Source organism: Wasmannia auropunctata, unplaced genomic scaffold (assembly GCF_000956235.1).
Source record: "Wasmannia auropunctata unplaced genomic scaffold, wasmannia.A_1.0 LD336085.1, whole genome shotgun sequence".
NCBI classification, from domain to species: Eukaryota; Metazoa; Arthropoda; class Insecta; order Hymenoptera; family Formicidae; genus Wasmannia; species Wasmannia auropunctata.
The window spans coordinates 529,929-554,474 of record NW_012026805.1 but is presented as its reverse complement, the minus strand read 5'-3'; the positions used below and the strand labels follow the sequence as shown (position 1 = coordinate 554,474).

General features: G+C 35.0%; 3 protein-coding genes across 3 annotated transcripts in view; 2 read left to right on the top strand and 1 right to left on the bottom strand.

The window, feature by feature from the left end:
• LOC105448530 (glutamate-gated chloride channel subunit beta-like) overlaps window positions 1-24,546 on the top strand; it is a 547,315-nt gene that overhangs the window by 302,114 nt on the left and 220,655 nt on the right. The gene's annotated exons all lie outside the window — the stretch shown is intronic.
• LOC105448423 (nucleolar protein 58-like) lies at window positions 1,044-3,328 on the top strand. Its single transcript, XM_011686950.1, has 3 exons — window positions 1,044-1,368; window positions 1,670-1,807; window positions 2,255-3,328. Exons 1-3 carry the CDS (start codon window positions 1,364-1,366, stop codon window positions 3,105-3,107), a joined length of 996 nt encoding a protein of 331 aa, XP_011685252.1. The 5' UTR covers window positions 1,044-1,363; the 3' UTR covers window positions 3,108-3,328.
• Window positions 3,235-23,134, bottom strand: LOC105448424 (cubilin-like). Its single transcript, XM_011686951.1, is given in 53 exon segments — window positions 3,235-3,384; window positions 3,493-3,604; window positions 3,892-4,133; window positions 4,431-4,593; window positions 4,743-4,983; window positions 5,070-5,134; window positions 5,268-5,342; window positions 5,531-5,745; window positions 5,970-6,132; window positions 6,346-6,582; window positions 6,775-6,952; window positions 7,030-7,186; window positions 7,380-7,574; window positions 7,796-8,126; window positions 8,312-8,447; window positions 8,535-8,747; window positions 8,827-9,062; window positions 9,216-9,289; window positions 9,396-9,617; window positions 9,728-9,887; window positions 9,973-10,081; window positions 10,334-10,409; window positions 10,529-10,675; window positions 10,775-10,993; window positions 11,146-11,327; window positions 11,431-11,619; window positions 11,773-11,924; window positions 12,053-12,249; window positions 12,332-12,703; window positions 12,999-13,197; window positions 13,450-13,973; window positions 14,070-14,330; window positions 14,436-14,709; window positions 14,820-15,227; window positions 15,345-15,841; window positions 16,148-16,483; window positions 16,554-16,714; window positions 16,789-17,106; window positions 17,304-17,529; window positions 17,681-18,197; window positions 18,271-18,461; window positions 18,590-18,743; window positions 18,886-19,236; window positions 19,560-19,882; window positions 20,210-20,525; window positions 20,752-20,994; window positions 21,131-21,281; window positions 21,502-21,605; window positions 21,676-21,816; window positions 21,916-21,972; window positions 22,287-22,472; window positions 22,547-22,676; window positions 22,982-23,134. Coding segments are annotated over 53 exon segments (11,226 nt in total). The 5' UTR covers window positions 23,050-23,134; the 3' UTR covers window positions 3,235-3,352.

The following is a 24,546-nucleotide window of genomic DNA, read 5'->3' as shown; positions in this document are numbered from 1 at the left end:
CACATATCGGCATATCGCATATTTCGCATAAGATTAATTCCTTGTTTGATTGTAAAATATTTAAAAGTATATAAGCAAATTTATTATCTTAATCTTTGTACATATATTTATATTATTATATATATATATATATATATATAAGTAAACAAGAAAAGGCATATATATGTTTTTCCTTAATCATACACGGAAAGAATTTGCTGGATACAAATCTCAAAATAATTTTTGTTGGATTATCAAAATAATATTGTTGGAAAGTCAAATTGATTGCTACAATATCAAAATGTTTTATAGCAATGCTTACCATTTTTTACTTAAATTTTAAACAAAATTATTTTGACTGTCCAACAAAAATTATTTTTAGATATGTATATCCAGCAAAATTGTTCTTTTCATGTGCATTTATTTTTATCCATACATTTGTATATACAAATATGTATATTCAATTTATTTTAAAATATTAATTTTAATAAAACGCGGCAACAATTTACGACACAATTTGTATAATCTTAATTAGATATGAGATGATTAAGATTGGATATATTTAAAGAGGAAAGGAATACAATTTCTAGTGGAAACAAAAAAAAAAGAAAAAGATCTTATAGAATTATTATTGTATAGTGACTTTAACATTGAGAAAATTGTTAAAAAAGCATATCAACGTATGTGCCTTTTCTTAGGAGAGTATTATAACTGTCACTCAAATTTATCGGTATTAATCCGGTTATAGACGTCATAAGGTATTTTTTTAATTACAATTTAATCAAGGCTTCTCGAGAATAAACGCGTAAAGGTTGTTTATTACGCACGTACAGCATTGTGTTGAGTGCTTATTAACGTCAGATGCTACATACTGTCAACCGATTTTACTGTTGATACTAGATTAGATATCCGCAGAGTAAGATATCCACCGCGATTCAAATATCTGAATTATAACTGAAAGTTGACCGAAGCAAGGAAATACATCTAATGAAAACATACAAAGAAATAGTGCTTATCATCTCAGTATCGCATTTTAAAGCACCCCAGGTCACACATTACTGTGATTATGTGCGAATTCAACCAGAGCATTATACTGACACTTGAACCTCGTACTTTGCGCATGCTGCGCGTTAACGTGTTTAATTTGCCATCCTTCTCGGAAGATTTGGCCCAGATAGCACTTGCGATATCGAATCCGCAAAACCACTGACGTGAACGTACGAGATTCGTTGTATTTATCAAGATATCTTTGGTGACAACCTTATGAGATATAAGGGGCAAGTAATACCTGAGCAGAGATAGTGTTGTGCCAGACTGGTCCGTGATACGAGCGCGTAGAAAAATCAAACAGCAATCATAGTGCGATAGAAACAATCAGGTCATAATGAGGTAAGAGGAATATTTTCTGAAAATGAGACAAAGATTTAACTTGCTTTGTAATGATCATAGTTTTTCAAACAATACGTAACTATATTTTTGCAAAAAGTTATTTTATCAAAAAGTATAAATTATAATTTATATTTTATATTTTTTATTATATATTGACCTGCTAATTAAGTTTAATTAAGGATGAAATATTTTCTTGCTTTTACAAGAAATAATGTAGAATCGAAAAGATTAATGCTTTTTAATCTTGTACACGTCTCTGGTAAGAAATTTCAAATAAAAAAACTAAATTCGATCTGTGTAGATTGTGGATATTATTGACTGCACTCCTATTAGTTGCAATACTCGTTGCGGAAACTTCTGCAAAAAAATCGAGCAAAGATGTGGAATCAAGGAACGGTGGTGAAAAAGAGAAAAAGGTTGATGTAGAACACCGTACGAAGTAAGTAATTGTGATGAACAAAATAATTCGTTTAACAATATATTGATTCAAATTCTCGCCATATATTTAATTTTTTTTCTCTTATTAAATCTGTGTAGCAAATTATGAGAAAGAGAGAGAAAGAGAAAGATTATTATCTCTAGATAAAAGAAGGGTGTTATGAAAAGCCTTGTTTTTACTGTGCTAGAAAATAGTATAAAAAGGTATCATTTCTTACAGTTTTTAGATGAGAAATCCGCGATGGTACTATTTAAAATTACGTCACATAACAAGACCTTTCGTAACATTGTTCTTTCTTTCTTTGCAAGACACACAGATTTAAGTCTAAATAAATAAATAAATAAATAAATCGCTATCTGTAAAATAGCTATGATTAATTAATGCATGTTATTTGAAATTTGTACTTTTAAAAATGTTGATTTCTATACTAATTAAAATACTTCCTAGGGATAAACAATCAAAGAAGAAAGACAAGTATGTGAAAGAACAGAAAAAGAGGAAAAACAGTTCACCAGAACGAAACGTCGAAGGTTTTTCTGAAAAATATTCAGAAGAAAAAAATTCTGACAAGTCAGAACAGAAATCAAAAAACAAGCGAAACAAACGTGAAAATATCGAAGCGACAAATGAAGAGGGAAATATAAATAACGATAAAAAATCGAAATATTCGAAAAATAAGCTAAAAACAGAAACGCAAAGTAAGAAAGATAAGACTGCTAAAGGGCAATCGAAAGAATCTGAAAAACCTCTTGAAACTTCTCAAAATTCTGATAGTCGCCAAAAATCGAAGAAAAGCTTAAAGGAGGAAAAAAATAAGAAGAAATCAAAAAATATTGAGGAAGTTGAAAATGTAGAGAAAAATTCAAATACTGATGTTCCAAGTAAGAAGACAAAGCGCTCTAAATCGCAAAATTCTGAAAGCGTTAAGGATGTTGTTAACAAGAACGAAAAGAAAACTAAATATGACAAGAAAAATAAAAAGGAAGAGGTACCCAAAAACACAGAATCTAAAGAAACCGAGGAAGAATTAGTCGAAGCCGATATAACATCTGCAGATTCCGAGCAAGAAGAAACTGTGGACAAGACAAAGAAAGATAAACAGAAATCTCAGGAAACATCAAAGAAGAGCAAGAAAAATAAAAAGAAGCGTGAAGTAGTGCAAGAAGAACAGGAAGCTGAGGAAGAGCAACCGAAAGAAAATTTTATCGTACAGGAAGAAGAAATTGAAACAAATGAGATTGAATCCGAAGAAAATTGCTTAGCTCAAAATAATGATGAAGAATGTGCGGCATCGGAATAACAATATTCAGTATATTAATGATAAAATCTTAAACAGTAAAAAGCGATCAGAGATATATTTACATTAATACATTCTTGTATAATATCATAATTAAGATTTCTAACGATAAGATTTCAAACGCGTTCAGTAACAGACAAATTTATTTATTTCGTCTATCTACAGTAAATTACACATAAATTTTAGGATGTTTTTGTCACTAAATTATATATTTAAAAACGTTACTTTTTGCAGTCTTGATGTCTCCTTTACCAACCGTCCATTATGTCGATGGGATGCACTGAAAACGTTAATTATTTTTCAATTATTGCCTTTCATACTTACGTGATTTGCGGTTTATAAAAAAATTTAAACATCCTATCGTATAAAGACGAATATTCATGCTTACCAGTCGATTGTGCCATGAATACAATAACCCATCCCGATCCAATATTATTAACTGTCGAAGTATATTTAACAAGAATTCGATTGGTATCAATTTCGAGTCTCGCTGGATCATCCTACAAAAAATATCTTTATTTATATACTTTATATTTTTATTAATTTTAATTATGTATGTAATAAAATACATTACAAATACATATATGTTTAATTATATATGTTACAGAAATGATATTTCAAGAAATATTTGAAATATAATCTGAAGGAAAATTAAAAATGTAGTTTTGTAGAACAAATTCTCGCTAAGAAAATTCTTTAGACGCTCGCAATTTTTCCAATTCTAAAATCTGTCGACAATTTCCGAGAATATATCTCTCATTTTATTTTTTATTGTCAAATCACTTACCCCACCGCAGTAAGTGCTATGTAAAAGTTCTCCGCTGGGGACAACGTCGTAAACTTTGAGATTATTGCCGCCGCAGTTCTTCCTCGTGCCGATGTCAAATACAAGAAACTCGAGAATGATCTTGAAGCCTCGCGGTACGCTCACGTCCCAAGTGCACACGGTATTGTTGCGATACGTATTAGGATACAACGGCGAGGTGAATCTGCCACCGTAGTTGAATATACGCCCTCCGCAACCACGACCTGCGCAATTTCGATTTTGAGAAATGCTCTGCGAAAACGACGCCCCGGCCGATCTTTCGTTTGCGATATAACTCGCGCGGCGTTTGAAGCGGTGCCGCAATTGGATTTTCGTGCGATCCCACCCCCCCCTCCCCGCGAAAATAAACCGCAACATTTCACGTGGCGCGTATCTCGAGGCGCCGCAACGTCGTAAATCATCGCCCGCGCGTTATAATTTCTCCGCATCTGGTGGCGTGCATTAATCGGATGCAACGAGGGGGAAAGGGGGAGACTTATGCACGCTACTACGCGTCCTACCTGCATCCGTGGTTGTGTAAATGATGTCGTAACTTTGATAAGAGCTGGCGCTCTCGGTCCAGGAGTGCAAAGTGAGTTTGTTGCCGGTACTGAAAATCGGGCTTGGCGTCGCCGTGCTGCACAACGTCGTTATAAGCGGTCCACTTGAGTCACCCTCGCGTACCTGCGAGACGCATAAATCTATTTAGGAATTTAGACTTACAACGCGCATCGAAAACGCGTCACTCGGGTTTTCGAAAGTAAATTGAATAATTTCTGTATCCTCTCAGACGCGATTTCCTTAGCGATTTCCTTCGCAATTAAGGAACGTACTTGCAACGCATTGCGCGTGCACTGCTCTGCGTCGTAAATGCTGAAATGATTGAAGTACAGAGAAATGGTATGGTTTGCCGGGGCGGTGATCGTGATCGTGCAGCTTGTAAATTCGTTGTGAACGATTCGTCCCTGCTCGCTCGTGTAATTTCGATCGCAATTCGCTTTACTGTATCCCAGCTTAAAGCCCTTGTGGTCGTTGGACAACGATCTAAATGTCACTTTGACTTCGTTACTGTAACTGTGGAAGAACATTCAATTTGGAATAATCTTACTTTAATATCGTTTAGATCATCGTAATGATCCAATAGAGTCAATTTTAAATACCTGTAATACTCGTGTGGTAATTCGCTGCCGCAATACCTGTACGAGGCATAAGGTAAACGGCTACCCTTGAAAGATAAAAAAAATATTATATATATATATATATATTATATATATGTGTGTATATATATATATATATAATGTAAATGAATTACTAATAAAAAGAGACACAGAACTTGATTCTTAATGTAGAAAACTTACCATCTCGACGGTAATTGGATGGGTTCTTATGCCACTATAAATAAAGTTTGTTCCAAATCCTTCATTGATGTATTTCTGATTGTTAAAAAGAAAATAATAGTTTAATTTTTTAATTATTTGTAGAAAAATGTATATTCTTGACTAGTAATTATATTTTTAAAATTAGTAACTGTTAAGAGTAATTAATTATCTTGCAAATTATATTATTAACTAAAACATAAAGAATAAATATATTTAAGTGTTTATTATCTATCAGCACTTACTTTATGCTCAGTAATTTCTAAATACTCATGTTCACACTTGTCGGAATCCGCCAAATCAAAATCTATAAATCGAATTCGCATTCTATCACTGTATTCATTGGCCAATTTCAAGGTCCAGCGACACTTAGTTCCAGCTAAATGTGTATTTGGATAATTCGGCGAAGTAAGTACATGAGTTGTCTCGTTTACTAATCGAGTACCTAAACCGCACAATGCTACAACAAAATCACACAAGAAGAAAAGTTACCAGAGAGAGCTAATAAAATAATATTTTCAAATTATTGACAATATTAAAAAAAAAGACTAAGAAAAGAGAGACATGAAAATTTGTAGATATACAAATGAAATGTATTGTAAAAAAATATTGATTTGGGCATATTTCGTTTTTTACAATAGCGTGATAATAGAGAACTGATAAAGTGAATATAAAATTTCTTACCGTCATTAGTATCCAATGTGGCTGTTACACCGGCACCCTCAGTAGTGCCGTCAGTATAAAATCTAATCCACATTTGGTTTGAAGTAGACGTTATGGGAGATGGCACTGAATGCCCGCAAAATTGACCAATAAGTTCGGCATAAGGTCCACCGCCATCTCGAACCTAAGAACAATTAAACGTTATTTTTACAATATATTAACATGAACTTAATAGGTTAATGCTATTAAACTAATGCGTATTTTCCGCATCTCTTTTTTACGATATTGTATGATATATACATATATATATATATATATATATATATATATATATATATATGCAATCTTGTTACCAGCATTTCTAAAAGCACTTATCAGAGATGCGCGCAAAACTTACCTCGAGATAATCACCGTTGCATTTATCATGTTGAGTGATATTATTAATTGAATTCTTAATATCTATGCTATTAATTGTAAACATTATAGTTTTGGCCGGTGATGTTACTACAGTCCAATGACATTCTTCAAATGGTTGATAAGTCGCCGCCTGTTGAGTTCTGAACGATTTAGATCGAATCGACGTTAAATTGACTAATCCTCCGCAACCGCCTTCTGGATTTGTCGTGAACAGCACCTAAAATTGTTTATTATTATTATAGTTACCATTTTTGCTAGGCATAATTTAATTGAAAATATGTAGTAAAGTGAGGTACAGAAGAGGCAGTAGATAATTATTATACAAAAAAGACGCCGTATCAGTTACCATTAAATGGCAGATCAAATAATGCCACAGAATAATATTTAATATTAATAACAGATTTTGTACCTTGGCTGTAAAACCTTCGAAATGCCTCGAATTATCGGCATTAAAGTTAACGACCATAGAATTGGAATCGGATTTAAATGTTGGTAAATTACCAGTCAGGTTACCGCAAATCAGAGCAATTCGCTTGTCATGACTAACGGTATCACCCTCGTAAACGGCGACGTTGTCGAAATAACAACTACAAATTGAAAACAGAAGATTAATTAAATTTCTAATAAAAAAACGCGCTTGATATTGGACTTGTCGAAAACTCACCTAGTACTAAACTCTAGAATGAACTTCTCGAAGCGCACAAGTATACTCTTCCCTTGCGGTGCTTTAATAATCCAAGTGCAATTCATACGTCCAAAATATTCCTCTCCATGCATCAAAGGCTTAAGCTCGGCAGGCTGTGTGATTATACCACCGCATTCTGTTAATTACAACGGTTTTATTAATTTCTTCATTTTTTTTCTCTAATTATTTTACAATTTTTCTCAAAATATCAAACGCTGCAGTATTTTTTTAAACAGATTAATTACATTTTCTAACAATTATGTTATTATTTGCAGCGTATAATTTTTGTTGTTGCCATCAATATACGAGGAACTTGCGAAACAACTTACTATTGAGGAAATATTTAAACTGGAAACCGTTTCGCTGCACATATTTGTCCGTCATAAAGACAATCACTATCCGTGAAGTGGATCTCAAAAGTGGTGGTTTGTTGATGCCACAATAAGTTTCCACATCCTCCGTCATGTATATATTTTCCGATATGACAGTGACGTTGTCAAAGCTACAATGTCGTCTGCGGTCTCCTAAAATCAATTTTTATTATTTTTTTTTCTTTTTACTTTAGAGTTTTAGAAATAATAAAATGTACCTGTGTCACAAACATATTATTGTAGTTTTATGAAATATCTTACAGCATAGTATTAGACACTATATATTACGCTTGTATATAATATGCAGAAGATATTAAAGCAGAATATTATACCTCAGGGGATCTGAAGATCTCCTGATGACTATTGACACTTACGCTCAAGCTGAAAATCGGTGAACTCGACGATGATGTCATCCTTTGGCGCGACGATGGTGTAATTACAGACAACACTGGGTGGATAGAAAGATGGATACGACGGCGATTGGATGATGTTAATTTTCTCGGTCGCCTGAAAAACACCACCGCAATTCTCGTTCCAGACGGCACGAAAACCATCCGACTGTACTGCCTCGTTCGAATGGAAAATCACCTTCATGCGATTTGACGTCGAGTTAAAAGGCTTTTGTGTATCCCTGCCGCAAACTTTTCCGAGACTTTTCCATTCGCCATTATCATAATTTCCTTCTTCTCTGAGCCAATCAAATATCTGTGTGCAATAAATTTTTTAGTACTATTCTTTTAATTCACAACGTTTTCTTCGTATTCACGTTTCTTTAAGTCGTTGCGAGAATGTAGTGAATGGAATAAATGATCGCAAAACAATCGAAAAAATTACAGTAATAATTGTTCAATATTCTTCAACGTTTTTCTTACGTATAATAATAATCAGACCTGCACATAATCTTTCTCGCAATTGGAACTACTTTCCAGGCTGAACCGGTCGACGAAGGTTAAACCTATGTGATAGCCATTGTCGCCTATTATCTCCCACGTACACTCGCCATTGTTCGGATATTGTGCGGGGAATCTGAAATTACGCAAGTGTTATTAAATGATCTCTCCTTAAAAATTGTGTTAACACAACCTCTTATCTTTATAAGAAAATAGTAATTACCCCGGAGATGCGATTTCGCGGCTGCTTCCGTGTAAGGATCCACCGCAGCCTGTGGTGGCAACCTTCACCTCGATCTCGAAGCTGCCTGAACCGCTCGAAGCGAAATATTCTATCCACAGCTGATTCGAAATACTGTTAACGCTATATTTTTCAAGTTGACTTGTGGCATGAACACAGAGCTTTAGAACCTGCGGTGATGTCGGTCCGCCATTCCTGATTATAAACGATAGATGTAGATTAAAGATTAGGTATATTAAAGATTATATTTGATAAACAATAGAAAGTATCTTACTTGACAATGATGTAATTCTGATCGCAGTTATTTTCAAGTTGAAGTTTAGTGAAAGAGAGATTGATCGTTTCTCCTTCAGGATAATCTACATGCCAAGCGCAATTTATAGGATAGGAAATGTTCGTTGGTGATTCGATAGTATAACTTTCTCGCAAAATACCACCACAAGGTTGCCATTGATATTGTAAATTGACATCCATTATGGGTTTTAATCCATAATAAGTACCATTCATTAGCTAAAATTTGAAATACTAAAACTTTTTAGTATATTCTATATTCTATTTTTTATATTTGATAAAATGCAAATAATTTTAATTTACATAAAAATTCTTAAAACTATTATTTATATAGATATAGAAATGCTATGATAAATATTAAAAATACTTTACCGTTAATTCGTTGATTAATTTCGGACTTCTTAAATATCTCGGTTCTGTCATATTTTCACACAATTTTCCAATACCTAGACAATATTTAATGTTAATATTTTTTTCAAAATATAATATTTGATTTTTATCTCTAATAATTATTATCGATATCGAGCGACAAATTAGTGTTTTTTACTTTACCCTGAAGTTCAATATACTGAGGATAGATGCAACTACTTCTAACCAATCCGCCAAGAAAAACAGCAGTGACTTTTATTGTCATTGTAAAGCGATTATCCCCGGAAGCGATCATATTTTCGGGTGGTTCCAATTTCCAGTGGCAAACGTACGAAGATTGATTGAAAGGTGGGCTTGTAGGAGCTGTTAAATTGCCTTCAATTTCTCTCAGACTGCCACCACAAGCTACGATGATTCCGAAAAATTAGTCGGTTAAAATTTTTTGGTATTAAAATATATATCTTTATTTAAATTGCATCATCATAAAATACGCGATAGTAGCGTTTGAAACTTACGAGCCGGAGCTTCAGACGTATACTGAAGTTTGAAACCTCGATGTCCGAGGGAGGCCCAATAGGCAATAAGCATAGTATTACTGGAGCTCCTTATTTCTTGTACACTAGCGCCTTGGCCTAAGCTTTTGATCTTCGATTTGAACCGTAAATCGTTATAAAACTGCAGAAAAAGAAGAATTTCAGAATGTATTATCCTTTTGTCGAAATAAATATTTTTCATATCTCATTGACGTTACATGACTTACCGAAAGTGTATACTGTGTGCGTGCAATTCCAGAATCACTAATATCTACATCTAAAATATTCACTACAACTTGATAACCAATCGGTAACTCAATCCGCCACTCGCAATATCTATAACATATTGATATTTAGATGAAGATTGTGTGAATTTCGCTTCAATTTTAAGTGTACAAAAAATGTATATATTAATATCATATTTATTTAAATTAATCGTATTTATAATTTAATATCAATTTAAAATAATTTTGTATTTTGCTATCTTTTTCATTTAACACACAGATATTCAATAAATAAAATATTCTACTAATTACTTAAATTATTCTGTTAATTGATAAAAGTTTTGTTTTTTAGAAAAAAATTTACCTTGATCTTGTGCGCGGATTAGGATATCCGGGTGATTTAATTATTCCACTCAGTGCGGTAAATGAACCACCGCATGCTAAACAAGCAGAAAATATATAATTAAAATATTTGTAGTATAAAATTCATTTTTACATGTAAAATGAAATTTATAATGCGCAATAAAACATATTTAAATGCAGTTTGTTTTCTACTAACTTTCTTGGCTAGCAGTGAAGTTTAGACTGAAACCTTTGTAATTAACGAATTCTCTGTTGTCACTTTGGAAGTGCACATACGCTTCATTTGACGATGTTTCGATTACATCCGGTTTTTGAAGACCGCAATAAGTATCGATTATTGAAACTGTTGAAAAATGTTTTCATTCATTATTCATGCACGTTACAATAATGGAAAAGCTTAAATCCGAATTTTTGTAATCGGTCATTATCAGTTGTTACTTACTAGTGTCGTTTTCTTTAAGTTTTTCACCAATAACAACATGATCAGTCGAATGGCATCGACGGAAGCCAGGAAGTTGTATATCGCGGAATTCTAATTTCAAGTTATGATCCGTCGGTGCTATTATCATCCATGAGCAGTTCTGATTTGCGGGATACGGATGCGGATAATACGGAGATTCAATGACGCCTGTAGTAGCGCGCAAAATTCCGCCACAGACCTCTATACAAATACATTACACTTTATCACATTTTTCTACTCTTAACGTAAAATTATTAGATAATAAATGTTTACATTGTTTAATAAGAAAAAATTATTTATTACCGTCTTAATATTAAAATAAAATTTGTAAAATATATTTATTTAATACCTACCTCCTGCAGTAATTACAGCTTTGAAACCATTCTTAGGTTCTGGCGTATCCGTGTAAAAGTGGACGTACATCATGTTACCTTTAGTAGTCATACTACTGGGTGCTACATCTTTACAGAATTTTCCCATCAGTAGCGAGCCATCGGTTCCACCATCTCTTACCTCGACATATTCTCTGTCGCAACTAAAAAGATATTATTACGGTAGAAATTATTTTTAGTCAACTGTAATATTAAGAATATTTCTTTAGAAATTTGTTTTATTTTTGTGTAACAATCATATCTCACTTTTCGGACGAGGTCAAATCGAATCTCTCCAAGAAATGGATTGTGAGCCATTCACCAGCTGGAGCAGTAGCTTTCCAAACACATTCGGCATAAGTTGGAGGGATGTTTGGATAATTGGGCGATGTGATCTCCCATTTCTTCTGCGTGCTTGTTAAGATGAACTCGCCGCCACAGCTCATGCTTACTTCTCTAAAATATGAAAAGATATTAAATTAAGAAGGAATTAAAATAAACGTTTTAGTAAAATAATATTTTATGAAGTTAGAGAAATACTGTCACATATACGTAATAATCACGTATATACATTATTTAATTTTTAAAATTGCATTATGCAAAAATCACCTATAATCGAGCTTAAAACGAAACTGAAGGCCACTGCCAACAGCTTTAATGTAAACACGATTTCCGGTGGTTTCTAGTTCCGCTGGTGTCACTTCACCACAATACTTTCCGTTGCCTAACAAAGGCGAGAGCATTCCGTCTCCATTTTTTAACTAAAATTATATATATATATTATTTTTTTTAATATTAAATTCTCTTTCTCTTATTTCTTCCTTTCTTATTTATTTCTTTTGTTTATAATTGTATTGTCTCTAAAAATCTAATAATATAATGTACTAACCATCAAATAATTATTAATGCATGTATGATCGGGCATTTCCTGTATTGACATTTCGGTAATGTGAACTTTGATAGTTCTGCCGGGTCTCACTGTCACGGTCCACTCGCATGAAAAATGCCACGAAGGAATCGCTCTCATGGAAGAAGAATTGTCATATTCAATTATGCCGTTCGGGCCAGTTAATTGACCTCCGCAATCTATAAACATTAATGAGAACGCGTTTACGGATACTTGTGTCAAAATTTGATTTTGTTAATAGGCATGTCAGGCATTTACAACCTCGATATACATATGCGTTGAAGCCGGTTTTATTGTCGAACGCGTCCGAATCGAATTTCACTGTCATCACATTGGTTCCGCTGATTCTGGACATACTGGAGTTCGCCAGGCATAATTTACTTTCCAGACGAGCATCGGTTGTCGATGTCAATGCGTTTCCTGAATAGACGGTAACCGAATCCGCTACGCAATTACTAGTTTCTTCCAAATCCATGATCATTATGTTCAATACCAAATGTGTTCCAGGTGGCGATGTGAAAACCCAATTGCAATGTAAATTGGGACCATAGCCGGTCGGCCAACCAGGAGAACTGAAGGTGTACGTCATGTTGCGGTCGCTCATCAAAGCTATTTCCTTGTTGCACTCCGACACTGCGGACAAACAAAATAAATTGTAATTAAAGGCATACATATTTCACATTAACGTGACTTTACTTACTTGTCGAATGTAGTGTGTTCACTACATTCGACATGTATACATATGTACATGTGCATTATCGCGCATTTATATTATAGGGAAACATTGTTTAATTCGAAATAAGATATTGGCGTTGAAATTAGCTTTTGTATTAACATCGAGTTCATTATAAAAAATTGCATTATTTCGATATTCTTATTTATGGTAATAATAAAATATTAAGTATAGATATATATAATAGAAATTTACATTTAATCTACTTGTTACCCCCTTCGGAAACATTTCTTGGCATTTGAAGCCATGTGAGATCAAAATAATTTCCCTGACTGAGAAGGTGTGTTTTCATTATAATGTACATCACATTGCTGGATGAATATATCGGATCTGGCAAAGTAACACCGTTTACTTTTTGTAGAAGTGGTGCTTCATTATCATATCCATCATATAGCTAATTAAAAATAGATAAAAATAAATTAATAATTAAAATAATACATGAATATTTCATTGACTGAAAAGACCGATGTTAAGCATCAATATATAATAATATTGTATATATAACAATATATAACGTCAATATATGTTTTATATATATATATATATATATATATATAATTATATTTATGTATTAATGGATTATATTTATGCCTTAAAAATGTGCATGCTATTTATATTTTGTCACATTCTCGATAAATATACTTGCTTTAATAAAATTGGAGATGCTATCTGGCACAGAGTAGCCATATGTTTCTGTTTGCAAATCTGTAAATTTGACACGTATAATCGAATTCATTTCAACAGTGATGCGCCATGAGAACGTAGCAGTTCGCTTATACGGTATTGGATACAACGGCGAGGTAATGCGTCCCATAGGTCCTTCCAGTTCGTTCCCTCCGATGAGATTATATTCAGCCTTGAAACCCCTAGCAGTGCCTGAACCATCGCTCTTAAACTTGATCCACAGTTTGCTGGAGGATGTAATTTCCGCGACATCTGTGCCGCAAGAAACGCTAATAAGCTTTCCAATTCCGCTATCCTCCCGTATCTCGAGATAGTCCATATCGCAGTTTTCGCTCGACTCGACATCGAACTCGGAGAACCCAAGAGTAATCTTGTTACCGGGGGAGGTATTCAGAATCCAAACGCATTCTGCGTTCAAGGGATAGCTGTTTGGATAACTAGGCGAGGTGATTATTCCTTGTTCGGATGTGTAGTTTCCGCCGCAAGCTGAAAAATTGAGATGAAATTAAAAACATCTTTTAATACATTTCTGCACTATATATATTATATATATATATATTTTTTTTTTTTCATCTAACGTACCTGTATTCAGGACGGAATACATAGCGACAAAGTGACCATAGAACTCGTGGACCACGTGTAGATGTAACGTGATCGAGCTTCCGGTACTTGTAATCGGTGGTGGCGCAACGTTGTTGCACCATTTCCCTAAAAGCGGTCCATCTATGCCCTCACCCTCGAATACCTGGAGGGAGAGCCAAAGACAAGAATTTGGCAGTCTCACGAATCGGGTGTTAGACGGACTGATCTCAAAATGCGTGAAAGTAACTGTTACGTGGTCGTCTGCAATAAAGAATAGAGTATGAAAAGTAGAATAATTATAAAAATTATAAAAACAAATGTAAATATCTGCAGGTAAACATGTGAATTAAGACAAAATTGAATTACCTGGATTTTCAGCTATCAATGTCCATGTACAATTAGTCTCGTCAACTATATCAGGGGAAGCGCCCGTCGGGGGTGTAACGAAACCGTGATCCTTCACAATTATACGAGCACCGCAGGCTCTCTTGTATTGAGCTTTGAAACCTTTGGCTGAAATAATACTATCGCTCCGCATAACTACTAACATTTGATTACTACTCGAAATGTAAGTCGGCGGTAGCTGATTACTGCAATGTGCTCCCAGTAACGGGTCATCTTTCGTCGGGCCGTCAAAGATCTACGAAAATACGAGAGACAAGATTGTTAACACTTGCGATTAGAATTAATTAAACAAATACTCGAGATTGTATTTTTACGAGCAATTTATTTTAAGAGTTACAGCGTTACCTTGACGTAATCGTCACTGCAATTTCTACTGTTCTCAACATCAAAGTCCAGGAACGTGAGATTCACGAGGTGATTGCTGTCGACCTCTAGCAGCCATTCGCAATTCTGAGTGTGCGGATAATTCTGTGGATAATTAGCCGAGTGAATGACGCCCGAGATTGTTGTAAATTTACCACCGCATCCGATGGGGACTCTCTTATAGCTGGCATTGAATCCTCGACCGGCGTACATTGGATCCGAGTGAAACTTGACAAATATTTTGTTTCCTGGACTAGTGTACGTCACTGGCTTCTTCGACTGACAAATCTCGGCCAATTTCGGCGCATCTGCGTCTTCGCCCTCATAAATTTGGAGTTTATCGTAGAAATTTTCGCCACACAGATGATTTAAACGCTTGTCAGTGTTAACCTGAAGGACAAAAGTTTCCCTTTTTACATTACAATATCGCAGATTTACGTTAACATCCCTTTCGAAGTACTAACTTCCGTATGATCTTTGCGTATATACTTCTTCAGGTATACTCACTTCATAAAATGTGATCTCGACGCTGTGCATGTAATCCACTTCGATCAGCCATTCGCAGTCAATATATGTCGGATAAACTGAAGGATATCCAGGCGACGTGAAATTATCATACGGTTTCGTCAAATGCCCGCCGCAACCATATACCGTCCATTCGAGCCGGAAACCGTTGAAGGCAATAAAGGAGTCCGTAACAAACGTTATAAACACTTGATGTTGCGTTGAATTAATTTTCATTGGGAGATCGATAGTTCCACAGAATTTTCCCAAATCGTTGTTGGGAGTATCATTCTCCCCTTCCATGATTTGCAGATAGTCGTATTCGCACGGCGGAAACTGCTCTGTTCTTCCTTCGAGATCAAAGTGCGAGAAAGTCAAATTAATCGTGTTACCAATTGGGGCTTCGATAGTCCAACTGCAGTTAGCTGAGTGCTCGTATCTATTGGGGAAATTCGGGGACTCTATCACACCGTAGTAGCCACGTAATTTGTTTTGGCATTCTGCATCATAAAAATAACAACTCAACAGTAAAATAATCCCGCAATAAGTAATTAAAATTAAAATATATTAATTAAAAAATTTTTGCAAAACGTGAGCAAAATATTTTAAATTTAAAAAAGAACATTAATAATAATATATAATAATTAATAAAAAAAGATATTTAAATATATTTAAAAGTAAAAATTTCTACTATAATCCACATATAACATATTTTTTAAATAATTTTAATTTGTAACTTTCTAAGATAATATTAGTGCATTAAAATTAAACAGTATTTTGAGTTAATAATACGTGGGTATACATACGCGTTTCGTAGTTCAGATGAAAACCGCGGCCAGAATTACTGAAATCACTACGAAACCGGACGGTCATTTGATTGGATTTGGATTGAATAATCTTCGGATACGTGCTACCGCAATAACGTCTTCCATTTGAGCGATGATTGATGCCTTCATATATTTCGATAAAGTCATACCGGCATTTTTCGTGTTGCTCAAGATCAAGATCCACTATTGTAACCTGCACTAAACTACCCGCTGCCACAGCGATCTTCCAATAGCAATCCGCGTTCATTGAATAAGGCTCAGGATAATTTGGAGATGTAATATCCCCAGTTACTGCGGTCATTGTGCTACCACATCCTAAAGTTAAATATACAAATATAAGAAATGAAAGAACGGAATATGATCAGGACTTTCTGTATACTTCTACCTTGCGTCGTGCTGTCCCACCGTATTTCGAAACCTTGCATTGATCTCGAGAAATCCGAAACGAATTTAATATACATTTGATTCGCTTGACTTGGTATTTCAGTAGGTATGTCTGTGCCACAAAATGTGCCGATTAAAGGCGATGAGTCGTAGCCACCGTTTCTGAAATATGAGAAATATAAAATAGCGTGTGATTTGAAAAAGTAACAAAATTAATTTTCAAATCATACTAATACCTAATTTCTAAGTAATCGAATGTGCAAGTCATTTGTCTTTCCAATTCAAAATGCTCGACCGTGAGAATAATTCTATGTCTGTTTTGCGCTTCGATAATCCAAACGCACTCCTTGTTGCTCGGATAATGATTAGGATAATTGGGCGATCTAATAACGCCGTTTGGCTTTGAATAATGACCGCCGCAGACCTTCGTCATATCCATGAAAATGTATGTAGCAACGAATCCTTCGTATGTAACACTTACATCAGTGTGAAAGAGTATGGTAAGTGTACGATCCTGCGTCGTTAATTCGGGCGGTTTAGTATTACCACAATATCTAAAACGTATAGTTGTAATATGTTTAAAAAGGCTGTTAAAAAAAAGTTGAGTTGAGTTAATTACATATATATCATTATAGTATAACAGGTATTAAATGGTATAATTAATAACTTTTCAATAATTCAAATGCTTCAGCACTAATATCATTTTCTTATTTAAATTGTTAGAAATAAGAGATTATTAACGTCGTCATACGTGGCTATTATGTTTTCGTTAGGCGAGGTAAAGTTCTCGTAAAGGTTGACGTAATCATTATTACAATGGCCATAGTTTTCTAAATGAAATGATATCCAGCTAAGTTGTATTACGTATCCTGGCGGTGCTTGAATAGTCCAGATACATTCCTCATTATCGACATAAACTCCGTTTTCTAGAGGAGGCTGAATCATACCGTTTGGCATCTTCAGTAATCCACCACATCCTTAATCAGAAACGGTAATATCAATGCTTGCTTTATTCTCAAAGCTTCGGTTTTGCGTAAGAATTTAATTGCGAGCAGAATAAATCTCTTGCGTTTAAAAGATACCAAACCTAAAGTTTTTAAAAAAAACCGCAGCGATGCTCTTACTTACTACGATTGATGGTTGTGTAATTTGCTTTGAAACCTCGACCGTCGATGCTGCTATCGGTGGTAAACTTTATGTACATGAAATTATGCGTGGAGTAGTAAGGAGTATCTGGCATGCTTTCCACTTCGCCGCACAGAGTGGCGAGTTTCGTCGCATTTTCATTATCACCGTCGAAAATCTCAACGTAATCGTAATAGCAATTCTGATCTCTGCCTTCGATGTCCATGTCTTCTATAGTTAGTACGATCCCTTTGCCGGGCGGCTGTATGATCTCGTAAATACACGTTCGCGAGTGATGATAAGCGCTCGGATAGAAGGGCGACTTGATGATTCCAGTATCCTCGTGGAATTCGCCGCCGCATAAAGTTTCGTACGACAATGTGAAACCTTCCCCTTCGTAAGAGAAATCGGATTTGAAAAATACAGTTAATATGTTCGAATTTGACTTGATCACTGGCGGCAGGTCCGAACTGCAGTATCTACCAAGTAACGGAGACTCTGTGGTAGATCCATCGTAAATCTGCAAAAGTACATCGTAAACATTAAAATTTTCTTTCTATAAAACGCTAGAGCAATGAAAGCTGAAAGATCACCTCGACAAAGTCAAACTGACAATTAGTGGAAGTTTCGAGATCAAATTTCAACCATGACGCTCGAATTCGTTCGCCTGCTGGCAATTGTATCTTCCATTCACATTCCATATTCGGCTGATACGAAAACGTGTGGCCTGGTGAAGTGATTATTCCAGTGGCACTGGTATAAGTTCCACCACAACCAGGTATACCTAAATATGGCAAATTATTTAAACTAGTAGTGATCTTCAAAATTATAAAATTACTAATCCCCGTTTCTTTTAAATAAATAATGTTGATACACTTATAAATTGTATAGATAAACTATCTCAGCAAATACCTTCAATCATTGAATAATGAATTTGGAAACCAGCATCTTGATTAGAACTGTCAGAATGAAAATGAACAGTCGCTTCAGAACCAGGCGTAATCAGAGGCGGTGGACGAGTGTGATTACAAAAAAGTCCCAAACGTTCGTCTTCTGTACCATTAATCTATGACGCCAAATATGGAATAAAAATTAATAACAAGTATTAACACATAGGTAATTATTTTTAGATTTTTAGAAAATTTAGTAACGAAAGAAATATATATAAAATATTTATGAGCATCATAATTGGCCCATAAAGTATTTACTTCCAAATAGTCGTTCAGGCAATTTTGCTCGAGCATCAGCTGACCAAAATGGAATTGAATCCTTTTCGACGGATCGACAATGATTTTCCAGAAGCAATCTCTGTTTGGAGGATATCTCCCAGGTGAACCTGGAGACGTAATGGTACCGTAATTATTTTCTAAAACATCTCCACAAACAGGATGGACGCTGTTCCAATGGAAAGTAAATCCATCGTGAGCTATACTGTTGTCCGAATGGAACCACAAGTAGAGAGTGTTATGAGACGAGATGATTGTCCCGTTTTCGTTAGGCAACGTGGAACCGCAAAATCTATCGATCATTTGACTACCAGCATTTCTGCCATCGTGAATCTAAAAGTGTATACGTGCATTAAGAACTAGAATGATTTTTCTCAATCCTATCATTTTTTTCATACTTTAATTCTTTACATTAAAAAATTTAAGGAATAGAAATTTAGAAATTATTAGAGGCAGTATTAAAAAAAGCTCTTTAGTGAAATAAAAAAATACACAAATTCTTAAAGCAAGAGACTATAAGAATTTACCCTCAACACAGATAAGTTTCTAAAAAAACTGGCAAAATTAATAGCTCATTACTGATACAATAACTTCAGTAAAAAAGCGACAAATAATTTTTTAATTGCCTTTTTAATATACAACATTAACATTCGCACCTGTAGAAAGTCAAACTTGCAATCTGTGGATTGCTCGAGATTAAAAGCCGTAAAGGTGACATTCAGAACCTTGGAGGGTTCCGTGATTAACACCCAGGCGCAACTCAATCCATGCTGGTAAGTGCTACCGCCCATGGGATACTGAAGTGTTCCCATGGGATTCCGTAACACACCGCCGCACGTTTGTCGTGGCATTTCGCACCTGGCTCCTGTGAAGCTAGTTGTACATTGACACGTTGCCTGCCCGTTTAAAACAGTGCAAATTCCGCTATTTCGACAAGGATTCGGCGAGCACGGATCGATCGGTATATTACATGTGGTTCCTTAAAAATTTAAAAGCACAGTATATAATATAAATGTATAAGGCGCGCAATTCTCACTATCTTCAATTCTTACTAAATAAATTGAGAGTTTCTTCCACACACAGTGGAGTTACTCTTTGTAAATTTAAACCTCAGTTTAAACTTTATAATTTATATTATAAATTATATTATTGTGCATTCGTCAAGCACGAATTAATTCCATATTTTATTATTCGTCACATATGAGAAGCAGAGCGTTACAGTTTACACGAGTTGACTCACGGATCTATTTCGCCCTACCTTTCTCTCTCTCTCTCTCTCTCTCTCACTTTCGTCCCTAATACATACCTGAGTATCCCGAGTTGCATGTGCAAGTGAAGCCATTTGCACCGTTTGGCACGCATGTGCCATGAACGCAGGGGTTGCGAGAACACGCTGTATTAAGTGATACATCAGTTAATTGGCAGCCGTTTGGTCCCATTCCATTACCGACGTAATCCGGTGGGCAACGGCACAGCACATAAGAACTTGTAAGCGATGGATTCTCGGTACAGGTAGCTAATGGATGGCATCCGCCGTTGTTGATGGCGCAACCACCGACAAAAATGCAACTCACTCCGTCGCCGCGGTATCCTAGAGGACAAGCCCCACATGTTCTGGAACCCTGTAATTAAAGTCATGAAAATGATAGGAATGCTGTTGCAGCGAATTATAACGCGTTGTTCTATTTGGCAATTTTAGTTTTTAGTTTACATATTTATTTTTAATAAAAGACACTTTTCATGGCGCGTATCTAAAAATAGGCAAAACATTATTGAATATTGCGTTTTTTTGGATACAATCACGTAATTTTACTTACAATTAGTACCATATATTGTATAATGTGTTACCATTGTGTTAATGCATTGTACGTAAGGAGTGGTACTGCAGCCGCCATTGTTAATAAGACACTCATCAATGTCGGTGCAATAATAGCCGTTTCCGCTGTAGCCGTGCGGACAAGCACCGCAAGTGAATGAGCCGCGTGTATTGCGACACGGTACCGGTGGATTTACGGAGCAAGGTGGATGGGCCGCTGCACATTCGTCTACATCCTTGGTGCAAGCTGGGCTTGTGCCGTCGCTTTCCCATCCCTAAGAACGATAAAGAAAAGGATCAGCGTATTCCGCTACAAACAAGCTGTAAGAGCAGTTTATACGATAAGCCTCGCTCTTGATACAGCTGGATGATTTAAAAACAGCGTTAAAGGAAAAAAAAATTAGAGCATACTTGATCACAGATGCACGTATATCCAAGTGAAGTGCTGCTTTTGGCAACGCATACACCATGCTCGCCGCAAAGCGCTTCAGAATTCTCTGTATTGCAAATCGATGTTTTCTGCGTACAATGAAGGCCAAACCATCCCGGCAAGCAGTCGCATCTAATATCCGAACCGATATTATACACAGACATATTCCGCACAGTACATCCGAGAAATCATTGCCATAAAGGCCATTTGCGAAACTCGGCAGAATTATTTTCGAAGGAATAGAATTTTAGAATAAAATTTAAAATTATTGAATCATTTCGGTGAAAAGTCTTTTATGTGACTTCATAAATTAAATTCAAAAAATACATGTTATACTGTTGAAATTGCATACCGATAAGATCCAGGCAAATTACGACAGGTCGCTCCGTTTTGACATCCGAGATCCGTGCCAAGAAATCTCGCGCACTCATTGACGTCCGTCATACAATTCGGGCCCTGAAATCATCATAATTATATTCTCACGAAATACACTCATTGTCAGTCTTGTCGAAGTGCACTCGCATACCTCCCAATTTGACGGACAATGACATTGATAGGCATCATAGAGATCTTCACAAGTGCCACCATTTTGACACGGGTTACTCTGACACTCGTTCTCTCGGAGCAGTGTTTGCATAGCTCTCAGTGAGTCCTCTAATGCCTTGAGCTTAAAAAATACATTTGCACATTTTTAATTTTATCGCACAAGTCATTATTCTTATACATATATATATTCACTTTAAATAAATTCGCGATTAATACATACTCGGACGTTGATACGACGAATGTTGCTTTTGGTTATACTCGGCATTGGAATATAATTCTGAAAAGAGATTATTCAATGAATAACTTAATACATTTAATTCTGCATAATTTTTTTATTTTATTTTGATGCACACAATTTATATAACTTTTTATCGTTAAAAAATGCTGAATTATAAGTAAGAGATAAATAATAATTTAATACTATAAAAATTGTTAACGTTATTTACATTATTATTATACAATCTCTTTCTTATATCGTTCTACATGGCTCTTGTATTTTTCTTTTTATTTACACACTGGTATAATTTGGTACGAGGATGGAGAGAAAAATATGTCATCGCAAGCTGTTGATTCAATATTGCGCATTCTTACCGGTATACGTGATCTGTTTCCTGTGCGACTCGCATTGTTCATGTCGATACTTCTCTCGAGCAGAGCGACTCTTCTCTGTAAGCCTGTAGTGCCTGTCACTATAGTCGTTAGTTGCTGAAGGGAATTCTCCATATCGGCCAAATATCCCATCCGCCACCTGTCGATGACCCGCGTCGCATTTTGCGCCTGAAAATCGAAATCTACACGTTTAAACTAATTACGTTTCAATTATGCTGAACATATAGATATTTATTCATCACCGCCGAGGCTACGTGAAGCAGATTGATCTCATTGACGTTCACGTAACCGCTCCCCATTATCTTCAGTGTGATATTTCTGTCCTTCGCGCTGGAGATTACGAGGTGTCCATCTCGAGACTCCAAAACTGGTCTGAATTTTGTGCAAATTATTTATACATATATATAAGTCTATTTAATTGCGGAAAAAAGTTTATAAAATTAAAGAAGCTTAATACCGCAGGCCCTTTATCCGATTGTATCTTGAGTTATATTTTTTATCATTGTAATCTGTTAATATTTATTTTCAAGGCACTATGTTTATCAATTATGTCGCGTAAAATATTAAATGTATGACAAATACTTTTTACTTTTTATTTATATAGATATTAATCAAAGTTATACAAATGCAAACGTGGTATTGGACAACGTACGTTATATTTTTATTAGGAAACATACCTCTTATCCATCCATGCCGCGCATAAATTGAGATATAACAACAGGAACCACATCGATGCAGAAGCCATACCAACAGCGGCTTGAAACTCAGTAAACCAAATATTATTCTGTTATACCTTGTCGGATTCTCGCGGAACTTTTACCGAAAAGACAGGTCGTGACAGACTGATCCGTGAGATCGGCATTGCGGGCGTCTGCATCTTCGGATGGGCGTATTTGAGAGATTTATCGAAATCCACCCAATATCGGTTTACAGCCGCTATAGATTACATGTATCGAGCAAGAGATATATAACATAAGAAGCAAATCACGGCGCTCAATAAACTATTATGATATATAAAATTATTTGTTATATAAAATTTGATATATAAAATTGTTGTTTACCATGTAACAGTATTTGATTAACAATAAATTTATTCTCTTACACAGCAAAAGAAATCTTTCAAATTTTGTTAGGCTATCCTATTGGGATATTGCAAATATATTCCATAAAAATTCGGATATATCAGAGATGTTAATAGGATATACTAATGTATCCGCACTTACAAACACGTAGAGATATCACAAGTTGTAAGTGAAATATATTCTTAAACCGTTCCTGAGATATCTACGAATTACGTTTTAAAAAAAGGTAAAAAAAGATGACAAGTTCACGCGCTCGAGCTCAAAGAAAAAACTGTTGTAATAAATTAAAAAGTAAAATCTGAATTAAATGTACCATTAAAAAATAAAAAAGTAAATAAAACCAAATGGTACTGTTTTTAATTTTGAAAAAATTAAATTAATCTAACAATAAGTAATACATATAAATATATATATTTATATATAACCCAAGGAATAGTTTTTATTTCATAATGGTATTACAAAATTAATTAAAAAATAAAATTATTTAAAAGATTTATATAAAAGATTTGTTATCAATAATTAATCAATGCCAGGCGATCGTGACGCAGAGAGTTGTATGTCTGCTCTGCCGAGGATCCGGGTTCAAATCTGATCATATCAATAACAAAACAAAAACATGTGATTTTATTCAATCGCCACCTCTCGGAAAGATAATGACAAAATCATTGAGAGTATCCCTGTGCATATACCACCCAAGCAAAATCAATTAATTCTGCTATCAAACCCGCACTAGCCAGTGTGATAAGGAAAATGGCTAAAATCCTCTGATGCAGGAGAAACTATTAATTATAATCATTCTCATTCAAAATTATAATTTGCATCGAGTTTATCATTTTTTAAATTGTAATTTCGATTGAGGATGTCCACAATAAATATAGTCAAATCGTACCAAAAGTTAAAATAATTTATTGTTGCATAATGTACACATGTACACTAAATTATGGTAATGCTCGTCTTGCTTTTGTACTGAAAGCATTGTTCTATCTTTCTTCAGCATGCAATTAGAAATAATACAAATTTTACACGACCAATAATAATACTGTGAATACCAACAAATATAAATGAGACACTCTCCCAAATAAAAATGGGAGGCGGCAAGCTTATCCCTACCACATAGCGATACTGCATGATAGGCTCGAGAATCAAGAAATCTGGATTAC